General features: G+C 36.1%; 1 protein-coding gene across 1 annotated transcript; it reads right to left on the reverse strand.

Moving 5' to 3' along the window:
• Nucleotides 1–6,449: 6,449 nt before the first annotated feature.
• LOC145978652 (uncharacterized) lies at nucleotides 6,450–15,440 on the reverse strand. Its single transcript, XM_083111413.1, has 2 exons — nucleotides 15,323–15,440; nucleotides 6,450–8,150 (listed from the first exon to the last, which is right to left on the reverse strand). Exons 1-2 carry the CDS (start codon nucleotides 15,343–15,345, stop codon nucleotides 6,485–6,487), a joined length of 1,689 nt encoding a protein of 562 aa, XP_082967539.1. The 5' UTR covers nucleotides 15,346–15,440; the 3' UTR covers nucleotides 6,450–6,484.
• Nucleotides 15,441–18,399: the final 2,959 nt, after the last annotated feature.

Genomic DNA, 18,399 nt, shown 5'->3' on the forward strand with positions numbered 1-18,399 from the left:
ATGTATTTAGCAAATAATCTTTGACACTATTTTAATGGGACGGAAAACTTTATGATTCTCTCAACCCAAAGATAGTTCCCAAGTTATGCCCATGAAGATAGTACCGAAAATACTTACTCGATTGTATTATATGCATTGCAAAAATTTCCTGCACTATAAATTGTGCCGTTCACATTTTCTGTTCCCAACTGTAAAAAAATATATATCTGTACCTTCTCTGGAAGCTACATAAAAGGATTTTCTTGGAATTGCCGGCCTTTCAAGGAAGCTATGTTTTGTTGCATGCTAATTGCATCCACGCTTTACTTCAATTCATATCTACTTGTATGTGAAGACTTCAGTGTTTTAGGTGGACTGTCGAGCTAGGAAAAACTCATCATCGAAGTAGTGGATATTGTTGAACTTTGAATGGAGGAGAAAGAAATAGGTGGAAGTGGAATCAATGACACCATATTCAAAATACCGTGGTCAGCATACAAATAATTTCTTAATTAAAATCTTTCAAGCAAAGTTAACTGTGTTTCATCATTTATTTGCAGTAGTAATGTAAGTATATGAAGACATAGTATGTACTAGAAACGCAATTTGTAATTTTTACACAAATCAATGATCATTAACTGTAAGTTTCTTTCACAGTAACTGTAAAGTAACTCACAGTTACTTTCAAAGTAAAAGTAACTGTAACTGAGTTACTTTTTAAATGAGTAACTGAAACTCGGTTACTTGTAAAAGGTAACTTACCGAACACTGCAAATAACCTGTAGCCTAAGTTCAAAACAGTGCATTTTTAATCTTCCTGGTGCTGTTGTATAGTACTATGCAATCGCTGACACATTGTACTGCGGGTTGTTGTCATTTCACCTTACGTGATTAATAAGAAATTTATGCCTCTAATACTATTTCTATGGAATTGGTACTTCATTGCTGAACTTGTTACTTGATACTGTTCATGTCTATACAAGTCTTCTAAGTGTTCCAACCACCCCATCACAAGGAGATTTTCTGTGGTATGTGGCAAGAAAAGGTCCATTTGGAAAAACTTCAATCAGCACAAATGTGTATTATTAATTCTTACTTCATATTACGTATCTCCGTGAAGACTAGCAAGAAAATAATTCCATATTGAGATAAAATGCACAAAAAGAAGAATGTTCTCGAAGAAAATTTGCTAAACTTGGGAATGCTTATGATGAGGATTATATTTTTTTAAAAAATTGAAGACAGTTGAAACTAACTTAGATACAGTGGAAACTCGATTTTACGTTGTTCAGGGGATCAAGCTCAAAATATCTTGAATGCGAGAAAATGTAAAACCTAGGAAAATTTCTTAGCAATTTGCTATGTTGGGATCACCAAGATTGAATGTAAAATGCAGGAAAATGTAAAATCGAGGAACTTGATATCTGGGTTCCACTGCAATTATTATTTTAATTAATCTATAAATTTTGGAGGGGTAAATGGTTCCCTTTGCCCCCGCCAGGTTACGCCTATGCTTACCTTCACACATGGTGAACAGAAATTTTGAATATTATACCTCTAAACATATTATACTTCAGACTTTGTGCTAAATACATAAGCATTTTTAATAAGATTAAGTTTTAATGCAAATTATTTTTTTATCACCCTGTCTCTGAACCGCCCATCCCAATTTTTCCATCAAACATTAGTACCCACTCTGAGCTACCTGTATATAAAATTTGGGGGAAATTGAAGGGGGGGCATTGCACGAAATTCGCTCTTGAAGTTAGTCATTTATTTTTCTAAAAAAATACATGAAACTATACATAAAATACATGATTATTGATACACTGATCTGAAACCTTATTTAAATGAAAGCTTACACTATTCTGAGCAAAGAAAAGAAACTTGAAGTTTCTACGGTAAACCTGAGAGAAGATACTATAATTTATAACCTAATGCGTGTCATTCAAAGTGGAGCCGCATGTGGCATACACGGAGATTTTTAAAAACTCGTAATTTCTGAACCCCTTGACCAATCTCAAAAAAGTTGTCATTTTTGTAATCAGAATCAAAAGTTCTATAAGTATACCGAATTTCATCAAAATCGGGGATGGTGGGTGACATGGCCTGGATGATTTGACGTGGAATGACCCTTGTTGAAGTTTGCAAATAGTAAACATACTGGATATACTCTATAGAAACACTTCGTCATCATCATAGTCATTTCATTGGCTCACACCATCTATTAGTGATTTCCAGCAAAAGGAGTGAAAACTGGTTCTACCAGGTGTGCCGGTTAATAATTCTTAATTTCGTCACTGGATGGCACTGGAAGCAAGGGTTGGTGCACAGTCTCAACTGTTACGTCAGTGTGTTGCCAGGACAGTACCTGTCAAAACGCCATGGATGTGCAACCGAGTGCGAGTGATCGTGATATTGGGTTTGTGTGGGAAACATGTTGACCTTCAAACCAAATAAGGAAGGAACATGTGGGGCACGTCCTGCTTTTCTTGTTCAATCAAAAGAAAAACGCAAGTGAAAACCATCGTATCCTTGTGGAAACGTACGGTGACAATGTCCTAATGCAAGACGCATGTGTGTGTATTGGTTTCGATGATTCAAAAGTGGTAATTTTGTCTTGAAAGACAAAGATCATCCGGACCAGCTGAAAGAATTCCAAGACTGCGAATTGAAAGCACTGTTGGACGAAGACGATACCACATAAAAATCTAATAAATAAAATAATTAATATAAATAATACTCTTAACATAAGTTTTTATAGTTTAATAAAAACAATGGTCTTGTAAATCATAAATGAATTAATAATTCTAAAAACATCAAGGAGGATATGGATAAACATTCCTAGGAGTATGTTTAACCCGACATATCTTATGCCACTTTTCGCTAACGCAACAACAACTGACAGAGAAGTTAAATGTTGGTCGCCAAACCATATCTGATCGTCTTCATTCATAATACGGTCCCAGTAGTTTGAGGTTTTGGCTATGATTTCTGTGTTGCTGAAATCTGGTCTATGCCCCTCGTTGATTGAATGTTCTGCTAGTCCCGACTTTTCAGGGTGGAAATACTTGATGGAGCTTTGATGTTCTTTACAGCACTGTTCTATTGTCCTACCCGTTTGCCCAATGCATGCTTTCCCACATTTGCAGGTAATACGGTAGACTCCCGGTGTTTTGAGTCCTAACTCATGCTTGGGGTTGCGTAGTAGGCTTCTGATCTTTGGAGGTGGTTTGTGGATGGTTTTTATGTTATGTTTCTTTAGAATTCGGCTGATAACTCCAGAGAGAGTCCACAACTCACCTGGTCGATAGCCCGAGAGAATTTGTTCATCAGTTATGAGTATGTTTACATTGCAATATTGTGTTTCCTGGCATATCTATAAAGTATCTACATGACTGCAGTATGAGGTTCGGAGAGTAATGTAGATATGGATATCGGAAATGGGGTGTTCACTAGGGCACTCTTACTGATTCATATTGATAAAGTAACTTGAAAATTATAACAAATAAGAAGTTGTTCAAAATGTTAATTAATATTAATGTGTCTGAATTTCACTCCAATTCTAAACATCAATTTACCAGAGTTTTCCTTTAAAGTGATCAAAAATTACATCAGAATACCAATAAGAATACCTGTTATGTAGCCAGCCCCCGTGGTGAAGTGGTTAGCACATCACGCTACAACACCAGGGCTCTCAGGTTCAAATCCCAACCTAGGCATGGATGTTTGTGAGTGTCCATTCATCAATTTCATCATATCATCACTCATCCCCATCTTTGCAATTAACCAAAACTGGCACAAAAAAGTGAAGTTAAATATAGGAAATCAATCAATCAATCAACCTGTTATGTAATCCGAAAATACAGTTTTTTCACATAATATTTGTACAAAATCAATTGAAGGTATGCATGTCGCATATCTATGCAGGATAATTAGACTGCGAAAGTGTCACACTGCATTTTTTCAGATGCCAAGAGTGATCAATATGCTGGAAAAGTGTCGGCCAGTATCAGCAAATAAAATCAAAGCCGATAAATCGGCGTTTTTATCAGCTCAGCCTTTGTAAAAGTTTTTATGTAGAGTATTGCGATATTGTTGCTGTAAAAGGCATTTGAAGGAAACAAGTGATTAATTGATTTTGGAGCTTCTCCATGCTGGCAGGAAGTTTATGGCACCACTTATAAACATGCTAAGTGTTCATTTACTAAAACATGACCTGTATGTATTCTCAATTTAAACACAATCACTGCCCGATGTAGGTCCATGTTTTGTTACCATAGTCGATATAAACACTTCATTGCAGATTTAGTGAGCATTTAAACAATAAAAACATCTTTACACAACAATATAGACATGAATTGTTATAAATTAATATTTGTTCTAGAAATATCAAAATCTCATAAATTTCATTTAGTGTTCCCGAAACACTAATAATATATAATTTAATATTTAATTACATTTTTAATATTTTCACTTATTGATTTGGTAGAAATTGCAGCCCTTGATCAACTACGCACCTGTTTGGTAACAATGGTCTGTTGCTCTTAACATTTATCCAGTGGCGGATTAAGCTTCCTCGCCACCCCTAGGCACAAACTTAATGTGCACCCTTCTCAAAAGAAAAGTAGTAACTTATTTGCAGTATTTTTACAGGCTAATATAAAAATTAGTGAACATACTGAAATAAAAAAAAAGGATAAAAATCAATAACAAACAATTCATTTTCTGTATGTGCTATACCTAAAATTATGTAATGTATTGAGAAATTAAATTCACCACACACCAGTCATAAATGAAGCCGCTTCCGCCTCACTTTGGTTGCTGCAAACTCTTGTATAAATTCTTCAAAGTTGATGTGTCCAATTGTTAAGATGTCTGCTTCGATGTGGAGAATAGATAACTCGTTCAGTCTTTTATTACACATGGTTGAACGGAGATAAGTCTTCAGAACTCATTTTCTTGAAATAACAGATACGACAGATCTCGCCATTGTTATTCATACAACAGTGAATTACAACACTCAAGTGGCAAACTAACGAATCAGAAAGACCCTAGCCATCATTCTTGCTTGTTTATGTAATCCTCTCAGAGAAAACTGAAGGGGTAAGTTTAAAATGGCATTTTTACCTTCATTGATAACGCACAGTTAAAGGCTACTACATTATAATTTTTATCATTTTCTGGTTCATAAACACTTGAAATTATACAACAAATTTATTTCTCTCTGACACGCCCTTTATGCGAAACAGACCTCCCTTCTTAGAATATATTCTATGTGTGATATATATATATATATATCTCTTTCTATACAGTTTGTAGAATCCCCCCACTCCAATGGACATTCCTTAAGAACAACAATGATAATAAATACAAATGTTTAAGTTGCAGTAGCTCAGGTCAATGTCTGTGGCGTAGTGGTTAGCACAACATGCTATATATCAGGAGTCCTGGATTCTAGTCTGTTTCGGACATGGATGTTTGTTCCAATGAGAATACAGAAAACCGAAAATTGAGATATGTAAAAATTGAGAAGATGTGAATAACGGGGGAAACTACCGCATAGGGTATTCCGAAAAAAAAAATAAAAAAAAGTCATTTGGGTACCTGACTACCATGCGAGAGACCCCAGGTTCGATCCTTGGTGAGGGAGAATCGAGATTTTTTCCACCTGTTGAAGCAGCTCCAGCGCCCACCCAGCATCATAGAAAGTGGGTATCTGGTGGAAATTCTGGAGGGGGGGGGGTAAAGGATGCCAGGGATGTGGTGCTGATCACATCAGCCCCACCTTCCACCATGATAAAAAAAAGTGTGTGGCTCTAACACCACACCCCCTACACATGTCGGGCAAACACAGGAGAGCACTTTATTTTGTAATAAATATAAATATACGAAGACTTATATTATGTACCAGTAACATAAGTAAAAGACATGTTAGTCTTCACAAAATATGTTTTTACAATGAATGATCGATTTGTGTAATTTGGTTGCAAGAAAATTTTCAGCAGAAAGTAACTGTAAAAGTAACTTACAGTTACTTTTGAAGTGCATGTAATTGTAACTGAGTTACTTTTTAAAACGAGTAACACTGCCCCCCCCCCACACACACATATACATATACATACATACATATATATACATACATACATATACATACATACCCATCAATGCAATGAAACTAAAACAGTGAAATAAAATGAAGTTTTTCTTTTGTGACTGAATTTTCATCAAGGCTTTTGCCCCCCCCATCTAATCAGAGGGTCTGCACATGCCTATGGTGTGTGTGTATGGGAGGATGAAGGTGTTTAAAGAACCAGTATAACAAAGTTAACAAACTTTTTTTTCTCATAATACTTATCACGTAAACAAAGTCAAAAACTCTCAATCAGCAGTGTTGAAGATATGCTTCTATTATGCTTCATATGCTCGTAATAACATAAGAAAAAGAGGTTAACAAGAATCAGGCACACATTTTGATGAATTTGATTTGACACAAATTGTGGCTCTAATATACTAATGGAACTTTCATGATGAACTTCTTCTCATTTTTCCCTGATAACTGAGTTGGTTTGAATTCTAGCCTTCCAATGTGGCTTATTTTTTTATAGTGTTGTAGAAAGTAATTTAATTCTTCTTCATTTTCCAAGAAATTTCCTAACCATATACAAAACTGTTTGATGCTGGGAGATGCTCTAATGGCACATAATTTCTGGAGCAAATCCCTGGGTTTATCTTCTAAATTTATTGCCATGAATATTTCTAAGTTTGGTGCACACTTTATAACATTGAATAAACATTTGCCAGTTATACCCGAATATAATGTCATTATTGTTAGATATTCCAATGAAAAATATATCTGGCTATCTTCAATTAAGCCGACATTAGTCCACTCAAAATAGGAACATGATACCAAATGATGGAGGTTTGGGCATGCTTTCAATATTAATTTTAAATTAAATATTTCTTCATCATTTGAAAACATCAAATCTGTTAGTCTTGATCTCAGGTTCGGTGACAGAGTCCATATGTCTGTGTCATGGTAAGTTGACTGATATTCTTCAATGATGATGCCTTTGAGAAGTGGTAATGTGTTGAATGTTGCCAACGGTAGGGACAGTAATGACAATATATCGAAGGTTCGTGCCACTAAATTCTTTATCTTTGGGCACATGGATTCCACAAGGTTGAAGATCTCTGTGTCGATTTTGTTAATTTTTAGATCTTCAAGACTAAGTTTTGGTAGACCTGTTCCATTGATTTCCATGCCAGTATCTATCCTGGCTTGCCTGAAGTTCCTAAAGAATGGCTCCAGATCCTTCAAACCAAATGATTTTAGATTTGGAACCAGTTCCAATACTGCAATGATTCCAGTGTAGTCGATATCTGTGCACATGGTCAAGTCAAGTACCCTAAGTGTGCTGCAAATTGCACTTTTCTTCCTCTTGTAGCACTTTCCAGATTCTCCAGGTTGTAGAAGTTCCTTCAGTGGTGGGAATACATTCGGTACACCCCATACAGTGCTATCCCAGTCAGTTTTCACCCAACACACCTCATAAGGCAACTTCTCCAAGGTTTGAGTTAAAAAGTGTAGACCTCTGTTAGTTACATGGGAATTCTGTGCATTGAAATACTGGAGATTTTCACAAGTCTCTCCTACAAGTTTCATTATATCATCATCACAGATTCTGGTCAGGCACAACTCGCACAGATTTGATCCATTTAGTACTTCTCTTAAGTGAGTAATGTCTTCGAGTCTTGAGTTCTGGTTCTCGAAAAAAAATCTTAACCTTACTACTTGTCTTCCAGTCTCTGTAAGCAGCTTCAAGAGTCCATTGAGACATTGCAAATCAAATTCCTTTGTGAATGTCAGTTGTAAGCCAGTGAAATGGTCTGCAAACAGGACTTCAGCAACAAACAAACTTACAGGATACTCCTCTAGGACATCCAGTTGCTCTTCTTGTATAATATTCAGTGTCTTCTGCAGGAGTTTGGCTCTCACAGTTAGAGGTAGTTGTGAACATACATTCCTCACTGCATCCTTGTTTTGACCAGGTTCTCTTTTGTGTGCAGAAATAATCTGGTGTCCAAACTTGTTATATACAATATGTTGTAGAGATTGGACTAGTAAGAACTGTGGCCTGAAGATCCAACCACTGGTTGCTTCCCATGTACTGTAATATAGTAAGTATATCAATAATGAAATTAGAGAACTTGTAACAATCATCAGTGAGCTTGTAATTACATCCTACTTGTGATGGCTAGGATGCATTGCATGGTTAAGGACTAGACATTGCATAGGTTTTTCATTGCTGATTTTATAATTAGATTAGAAAATCTCTGCAACATCCAGCTTAGTGTTAAGGTACAGGTTGTGCAATTTAATATAACACTACTCTTCTATATAGTAGCATCCACTTCCTGTATACTTCCCAAAAATTCGAATGAGAATTAGTAGAAGGGTTGCGATGAAGGGACTTAAGATTTTTTCCCTCAGATTTAGACTATTAGATAAAACTGTTATGTTCTTTACAATAGAACTTCATGCTGAATTAAAATAATTCCACTTTAAAAACAATAGGATGAAAGAGTTAATACTGCACACATATTTTGTTGTATGTATTATCTCTGAAGTGGGCGATTCTCTACGTGATGCACGGGACATTCGCACATGGTTAAATGAGTCTGGTATGCTGGTTAATTGATATTACACTGATCTTTCATATTCATGGTTTTAATACTGAGTGGTTGCTTACCATATGCCAGGAAATATTATCCTTTCTCAAATTAACAATGCAAAATTAAATAAAAAAGCTGGTTGATGCACAGGACTCAAGAAAATATGTGAGAAGCACATAGTTCTTTCTAATTGATTATTTCTGTGATTTGAAGAAGTTACAGGGTACCATATTTGGACACAGTTTGCTACAGACTTTGTACTACAATATGCAATGAACAACATTTTTATATTTATAAAAACAAATTTTTAATATTTTTTTTTTCTTGTGTGATGCACGGGACATTTTTCTCCCTTATGTCGTCACTCCACTGCAGGTGATGCCTGGTTCCATAAACTCTCTCAAAAGGTGGAAACACTTTTTTTTAAAGTATCTCAAGGACAAAAGATTTGGTATTGAACAAAAATTTCCTCATAAATATATTCTACTATCTGTTATTTAATTCTGCATAATGGTATTGCAGATTTTCAGATAACAGGGTAGGGCTAAGCTCCTATATCCTAAGGGCCTTCCTGATGGCGCAGTGGTAGCATCGTTCCCTTGTAATCAAAGGGCCCAGGGTTCAATACCTGGTGGAGGTACATAGTGGTTCCGATCCCACTTTAAACTGTAAGTCCAGTCTTGATTAGCCTTACTGTGCATAAAGTGGACTTAAAGCACCAAATCAACCAACCAATCCCATATCCTGTACTTTGTTCACAGCTGCTTCAACATTCCAGGGTGAATGTCAGACATATCTTGTGTGCTAAGATACATAGTTTAAGGAAAAAATACTGTTACTTGCTTTGTACTGTTACTTGTTTTGTTGGTACTCTGTATGAAGCAATTGATCCTAAATCAGAGACCATCACCAATATTAATGAAGTTATATGGTCGAATGAACGAATATCTTCAGAATTCAAAAGTTAAAGGCCTTGCTTTTGCAAGAACATTGTTGCAAATACAGAAAAACATTAATCCGGAAGTATTTTGCAACTTCACATGGGAAGGGAGTAATAGATGGAATTAGCGGACCATCAAAATCACTTATTCGTACTCATGTAATGAGCAAATGTAAATCTGCACCAATTGTACAGAGTACTTCAGATTTTTCAGAAGTAATTACAAATATCATGCCCAAAACTAAAGTTATTTTGATAAATGAAGAAGCATTTCACGAGAGAGAAGTTGGGATGATGCTCAGCCAATTGTAAGAACCAAATCTATACATACCATAAAAGCTGTTCAAGGTAGATATTTATATACCCTCTGAGAATTCTCCATTTCCTGAATTAGAAATTCATGTGAATGCGAGTGCAGGCTACAGCTCTGGTGACTGGAACACAGTAAGATATGATGATGAACACTATCGCGGTGTAGTTGCGAGAAAGGTTGCTGATGATTATGAGATATCCGTAATGGCGAAGGCTGGTGATACCAACCACTTGTCAGACCCCCATGGCAGAGTGGTTATCACATCGTGCTACGATGCCAGGGGTTCCGGGTTCCAATCCCATCTTAGGCATGGGTGTTTGTGAGTGTCCATTCGTCGATTTCATCATCACTCATCCCCATCTTTGCTATTAGCCAAAAGTGGCACAAAAACGAAGTAAAATAAACCAAACCAAATCAAATTAAATCAAAACAACTACTGGAAGTGGCCTTTGAAGACTAATAAGTTTATTGTACCCAACCAGGTAAAAAAGAGGCCTCCTCTCATAGTTAATTCCAGAGGACAGTTCAAGTTTCAAGATGTTATGCTCTGAAGTGTGATACACGGAACATGGAAACTATTTCCACTGGTGTTTCAGTCGCTTGAATGAAATTGTAATGATTGCATTTCCAGTACTTTATGCTGTGTATTGAAAGTATATTTTAGTTTCGAAATGTTTTTCTACAAAAAAATACTTTCTCCACAAGAAGAAAATAATATTTTGCATTATGCACGGGACAAGGCCACGGAGTACCTTAAAAATGCCAGTTTTGCAGTGTATTAAAAGACTAATACCTTTATTTCCATATTCAATATGTAGCTAAGTAACCCTTTATTTGATAAATAAAAATAATTCAAATATGTTAATTATATATATTTTAAAATATATCTGTACCTGAGATAAAATTAAAGAGTTTTTCACTTGTAAATTGACCTTCAACTTCAGATATATATTTTTTAATATTTTCTAATTATTTACCTGTTTTTAGTTTTTCATGATGGTTTGGATTGTACTCTACCTTAATACCATGAATAAAAAATTAATATTATAACTTTGTTATTTGATATGCTGGTTTCACTTTTCAGAGAATTGCCCAATTATGTTGTTGGGAGCAAAAATTTGAAATGTCAGTTGTACAATGCATAATGGTTAGCACTCTTTCCTTTGATGAGGGTGGTCTTGGGTTAGTAAGTCACAAATGGTTTATTAAAGGAATACTAAGAAAGCTACTGACTTGAAAACCATTTTTATTTTTCAACATAATTAGAGCTGAGCCGATACTGACAGTAGTGCCGATACTCTCACTGATTTCCACCAGTACCTACGCCGATAGTTGTATGATTCCAGTCATCTGTTGTTTCTTGCACTGTTCCAAAAACAGTTTGGGCATTCACCGAGCACAGACTGCTGTTAACCAAACCTTTGGCAATTGATTTGCTTTATTTTACTTCGCTTTTTGTGCCACTTTTGGCTAATTTGCGAAAATGGGGATGAGTGATGATATGATGAAATTGATGAATGGACACTCACAAACATCCATGCCCAGGTCAGGATTTGACCCGGGACTCCTGGCATCATGCTAACCACTCTGCCACGGGGCCCGGTCCTTTGGTATTTATTTCATGAAGAACTGCATGAGAAGTTTCCAGTAACTCACCTTTAAGCTCTCAGATTGTGAATCTGTGGGTCTGTTAAATCACTTTGCTAGTCAATTCTTATCATCATGGTCATCTCTTTGTCCACATTTGAACATGTGCCACCATTGCTTCATACCACTCGCACACATTACATTCTCTCCATACACTTTGGAAAGTCGACAATGCATTTCAACAGTTGTTGCTGTGGAGTAATATCACTGAGCATACCACACAGCTGGTGGAAATTTCAACTGCAGCACACAATTTGAACAGTAGTTGTTCACTAAGTAAGAGCAGCATAATACACATCTGGATGCATACTAAACTGCACTACATGTCGCACCAGTACCCTCACTACTTCACACACCGGGTAAAAACAGAAGTTACTTTCTGAATAGCCCTTGTATATTCTAAGGTTACTATCCACCTAGAGAGTATTCCACCCGATTCGATTTTTTATGTTAGTTTCCATTCCATGTACATCATGTACATAGAATAAATTCTTGAAATAATTCAAAATAATTCACTTTCCTTAAAAAACAGAAATTAGCTTCCACCTCACCAGGAAGTAACTCAATATTTGGCTAATAACAGTGATGAAGATATAATACAAGTACTTGCTTGCACTCTTAAAATATTACTTAATGCATTTAATGTACTTAATGTTTTAGTCTTGTTTAGTTTTCATTGCACTTGATTTTGTGAAAATGTACAGCTGTAAACTTCTTCAGCAGCTTGGTTTGGAAGCTCCAGCCTGCTCAGTTGCTATAGTGGAAACCAGTGCATCTGAAGTACCACACGGTGCAGAGTGTGAAACATGAATCCAAATGTTGGGGGAAAGAAAGAGAGAAAGAGAAAAAAAACCAGATGCATTCAGCTGCTTTTTGGCTTGAAAACAGCTGAGTTCAACCCAAAAGTAGATGAAGACACTTTTAGAGGATAAAATACTCAGATGAATGATTACTTTATTATAACCAAATAGTTAATGAAATATATTATTATAGTAGAGTCCAAATAATTCAAGGCGGACAGCACTGAGACTACCTGTATGGAATATCCTAGGGAAAATCAGAAGAGGCAAAAGAAAAAATAATACAACAAAAAATTACATTATGTGAAAAATGGGATCTCCAATTTTATTAACATTCTACTTACATTGCTCAGACAATAGTAACAGTCGTAGTGTTCCACCCTGTGGAACTTGTTACCGAACCAATAGGGTTGTAATTCAGCCTTAAAGTACAAGACTTGCTGGCTGTGATGGCCCAAAAGGGTCAGACGTGAGGTACTAAACTAATAATTAAATGACATGATTGATGTTTTAAAACCCAACACTTCTAACTGACAATGGCAGCAGGTTACGGATAAGGGATGACTTACCCTGTTCGGTACAAGTAGCTCTCTCCTAGCAGTCTTACTTCCTTGGCGATCACAATCAAAAGATCCCCCCTGCTTACCTTGTTTTGTTCCTCTTGTGGCGACCTTCAATCACCTTCTCTCGGGTGAACCATGACAACTTCCTGTGTAAAGCTACTTTTCTCAACAAAATCCAGGAGCAGGTTATGACAAGTGTGGACAAGAGTCTACTCATACCAATGGGGAATGTCACGCAGTGATGTGAGGAAAAAATCCAGTTAATCATCAGGGAGGGAGATAGGGATATGTTTTATTATTACTATAATGATTATTATTATTATTATACTGTATTGTCTTCTGATGAACTCTGTCCTCTTTTCATTAGAAAAAGTGGGATAATTTGGGAATATAATTTCCCTGCCTCCTACCCATGTACTCTATTAATCGAATTTCATCTTCAGACAATCTTTCGCCACTGCCTAATAATACATAGCAGAGTCAAAAAGTAACCTTCATATTTTTTTATTAACAGAATATGTACAATAAGACTGAAAGCACTTCATCACTTTTCAACATAGTCTACAGCACGTTCAATGCAGCAGGCATTTCAGTAGTGTCTGGATTCCCAAGAAAAATTCTGACTAACTGCATAACCATTTATGCACCAGATCTTTCACCTCATCATTGTGCGTAACTTCTTGCCACCTAGTGCCTTCTTAAAGAGGGCCAAACACATGATAATCACCCAGTTCTATGTGCTCTAAATATGCAGGATGTGGTAGACACTCCAAACAAAGTTCCATAATTTCTTGTGATCTTGCATGAGCTGTGTGTGGCCTCGTGTTGTCTTGCTGCAAGTGCAAAACAGAGCTGATCTGACTGCAGGTTTCATGTTGTTCTCCAGGGCCTCCCCGATGGTGCAGTGGTAGCGTCATTGCCTTGTAATCAAGGGGTCCAGGGTTCGATACCCAGTGGAGGCACATAGTGGTTCAGATCCCACTTTAAACTGTAGGTCCAGTCCCGATTAGCCTTACTGTGCATAAAGTGGACTTAAAACACTAAATCAATGAATCAATTATGTTGTTCTCTAGCAGTTCACAATATGGCTGTCTGTTAACATTGCCTCCCTGTTCATGTAATGTTCCAGTTTTGAACCTTCACAGTCCCAGAAGAGCTTGAGCATTACTTTGCAGGCAGACACAGCAGTATGGAATTGTTTTGTTTTGGCGATGAGGACTGCCTCGACTTCTTGCTGGCTTGCTTAGTCTCTGGCTGGAAGTAATTTATCCAGCATTCATCACCAGTGACTATACGCTTTAAGAAACCATCCTCAGCTTCACAACGTTGTAGCAGTGTTTCACAAACATCCACATGACATTCCTTCATTTTGGGGGTGAGTTGTTTTGGTACCAATGTAGCAGAGACTTTTGCAGTACTGTGGCACGTAAATGATATGGTGCACAAAGTCTTGACTGATCTTCAATTCTCCAGCCACCTCGTGGAATGTTACCTATCGATTTTATCGAGTCATTTGATACATTGAAGAGATAAGTGTGTGATGTAGTCGCAGTGTGCAGCTCTTTAGCAAGCAGCTGCATCAATCAAAATTGACACTCCACTTTTAAACTTTCTGCCTCACTCCTAAACCTGCTGAACCAACACACAGGAATCCCAGCACTGCATCTTCAGCCTCTGATGGAGTATTTATATATGTGCAGTATTTGCATGTGATGAACAACTTTGTACTACATTATTCTGATTTTTATTACTATATTAATGTTGCTTTTTTACTCTTCCTTGTACTAATACTCATTAAGAAATTCAAGAAAATTTACTATACATGCATTTCTTAGATCAAATTTTGCATATATCCATTGAATTTTTGGTCAGTTCAAAACTTTGCAGTAAACTAAATCTCTCCCCCCCAACCCCATTGGGGACATAGTAGATGCTGATATGCATTGAAAGTATTTGCCCCAGCATTATACAAGGAAAACAATTCCTGTGTGTAGCTTTGAACGTAAATAGTGCATATGGTCTTTTTAAGAAAGTGTTTTCCTTTTGTTTTAAGAAATTGCCAAGAAGACTGAGCGACAAATGTAGTTCCCTTGGAAATTGAGACATTTTACAATTTTAAAGTGAATTCAGTTATCCCTACAAGAAGTTAACTTGTGGGAAACTTCACAGTGCATAAATGAAGAAAATAATTAACATTTTTAAAATATACCAGAGGGTTTATCTAAACTGGGAAACTCCATAAATTTTGTTTTTAGTTTTTGACAAAACTTTTGAATAATTTTATAAATATAATAATGTAATAAATATACAATTAAAATTACAAAGTTTTAGCAACTAGCGTTAGAATATCAGGCAACCAACTTAGAGAAGTGGGAACAAACAAGAACAAAATTCATCTACTCACTCGAGAATATAGAGATTCGCCATACTTCAATTTATATACCATGACATGCTGTGTGCTGTTGTTGTTTTTTTTTTTTTAGCACAACTTGATATTTCGTGCTCTTTGAACTTTAGTCACGTCATGTTATTTGTAATTCTGCAGTATCCAAGCAACGATATGAATTGTTATGGGACTTATTGTTCATTATATTGCATAACTATTTTTTCTAGTAAACTTCTGCTCACATAAGTGGCACATTTTATAAGGTTGAGCAGTTGAAGTATGTGCCACTTTATCTGAATAGGAGTGTTCATAGATTTTGCACATTGCCCATAGTTTAAAGTCTGAACCAGATCTCAAGGTCTGTGGCTAGGCTAAATTTTTTGTGTGTTTTGAGCATGGCTAACCATGTGTTACCCAAAACACTTAAATTATGATCAACAGATTTCATGATGATGAATGAAACCATATTTTCCCTTTGTGCACTAACTTCAAAATTTGCTCATATTCATCCTGACCATGGCACAGTGATAGCATCGTCGCATTTTTTTTAGCAAGAATTTTGTAATATACTGTTGTATTAAAAATTATGGATACTTAAATTTAGACTCCAATTAAAAATTAACCAATAGACCTACATAAAAACATTTTGCATCAAAATTTAGCTTATTCAATTCTGCTTTATTATTCTGTGGTAACTACATTTTTTTCCAAGTATGCCTTCAATTTTTTATCGGCATGAGAACAAAAAAGGGCCAGTTTTATGGTGTTTTCCAAACATGTGCTCTTTTATGAAATTCTATAAATAAAAGACATGTGGTCTGATTGTTATATTTAAATATGGTGCTGGTAGAAAGTTTTCAAGTACAATTCTATATTTTCAGATTTTTTTTTATTGTCCAAACAAATGGTTTTATCAATTTTGTGAAACTACTTTTCCTTAGTATTGGATAGTCCTACAAATACGAACTTGGTCTTGCTTTGAAGTTCTTTTCAGCTTCTTATAAATCCATTATCATTGTAAAGTCACATTGCAAAACTGATATTATACAGATTAATATTCAACTGAGTAGTGTTGTGCACTGCACGTGCCAGCACTACATGTGCTGTTGCTACCTGACTCAGTGACAGCCTGCATATTCCTTGGTTCAATGCACATCACTGTTACTCTATGCTTGAACATAGTTCATTGTCATGCCACAATGGAAGTTCGAAGTTTGGTGGGGAGAGACATAATAACAACAGTAAATAACTAAATGGAAATCATCAATACTTCAAACTGTAACAAGGCCACTCTTCATGATCCCACAAGAGCGTGTTAATCGCCAGACAAAGGACAATATTGTGCCGAAATCTTTAAAAATATTGCTCATATGCACACAAGTATGTTCAAAACTGTCTCGACTCAAATTGCTCTAAGAAAGTGGCAGATCATAAGGATAATTAGTGCTTCTGCAGTCAAAAAGAAATTTGACATCTGGATTTCCTCAGAAATCCTGATGGTAAAGAGAAATCCAGATTTGGTCATCCCTACTTTCTATGCACATGTTTTTTCTATGCACATGTTCCATTGATTTCCATACCAGCATCTATCCTGGCTTGCCTGAAGTTCCGCAAGAATGGCTCCAGATCCATCAAAGCAAATGATATTAGGTTCGGAATCAGTGCCAATATTGCGATGATTCCAGTGTAGTTGATATCCATGCACTTGGCCAAGTCGAGGACCCTAAGTGTGCTGCAAATTGCACTTTTCTTCCTTTTGTAGCACTTTTCAGATTCTCCGGGTGGTAGAAGTTCCTTCAGAGGTGGGAATACATTTGGTACACCCCATACAGTGCTATCCCAGTCAGTTTTCACCCAACACACTTCATAAGGCAACTTCTTCAGGTTTTGAGTCAAAAAGTGTAGACCTTTGTTAGTCACATGGGAATCCTGTACATTTAAATACTGGAGGTTATCACAAGTCTCTCCTACAAGTTTCATTATATCGTCATAACAGATTCTGGTCAGGCACAACTCACACAGATTTGATCCATTTAGTACTTCTCTTAAGTGAGTAATGTCTTCGAGTCTTGAGTTAGAAATAATCTGGTATCCGAACATATAGTACATAATGTCTTGTAGAGATTGAACTAGTAAAAATTGTGGCCTGAATATCCAATGATTAGGTCTTTGCCAAACATATCTGAAATAGGTTAAAGATATGATAAGAATGAACTGATTGAACTTGTAACTATCATGAGTGTATCGAATCATGTGATCGATCGATCGGAGTGATATGCATCAGTCAGAGTGGACAACTTTCTGCACGACTCATAAATCTGCTGAACCGACACACAGGAATCCTCATACTGCAGATTCAGAATAACTCTAATACATTATTATGATTTTATATTGCTATATTAAGGTTATTTTTTACTCTGCCTTTTATTAACAAATACCTACATCAGAACATTTATATCAAAATTTAAAATTTAGCTTATTTAATGCTGCATTATTCTGTGGTAACCACAATTTTTTTTTCTGAGTATGCCTTTAATTTTTTATCGTCATGAGAACAAAAAAAGGGCCAGTATTTTGGTGTTTTCCAAGCAAGTGCTCTTTTTGAAATTCTATAAATTTAAATACGGTACTGGTAGAAAGTTTTCAAGTACAAGTCTTAATTTTCAGATTTTTTTTATTGGCTATAAAAAAGTTTTATGAATTTTGTGAAACTACTTTCCTTAATTTTGTATAGTCACACATATTAGATCTTGTTCTTGTTTTGATGCTCCTTTCAGCTGCTTTTAAAATCTATTATCAGTGTAAACTCACATTGTGAAACTGATGTTATACAAATTAATATTGAACTGAGTAGTGTTGTGCACTGCATGTGCCAGCACTACATGGGCTGTTGCTTCCTGACTCACAGCGACAGCCTGCATTTTCCTTGGTTCAATGCACATCACTGTTACTCTATGCTTGAACATAGTTCATTGTCATGCCACAATGGAAGTTCGAAGTTTGGTGTGGAGAGACATAATAACAACAGTAAATGACTAAATGGAATCATCAAAACTTCAAACTGTATCAAGATCACCTTTCCATGGTCCCACAAG

This window comes from Lepisma saccharinum, chromosome 25 (genome assembly GCF_977018435.1).
Source record: "Lepisma saccharinum chromosome 25, izLepSacc3.1, whole genome shotgun sequence".
Lineage (NCBI taxonomy): Eukaryota > Metazoa > Arthropoda > Insecta > Zygentoma > Lepismatidae > Lepisma > Lepisma saccharinum.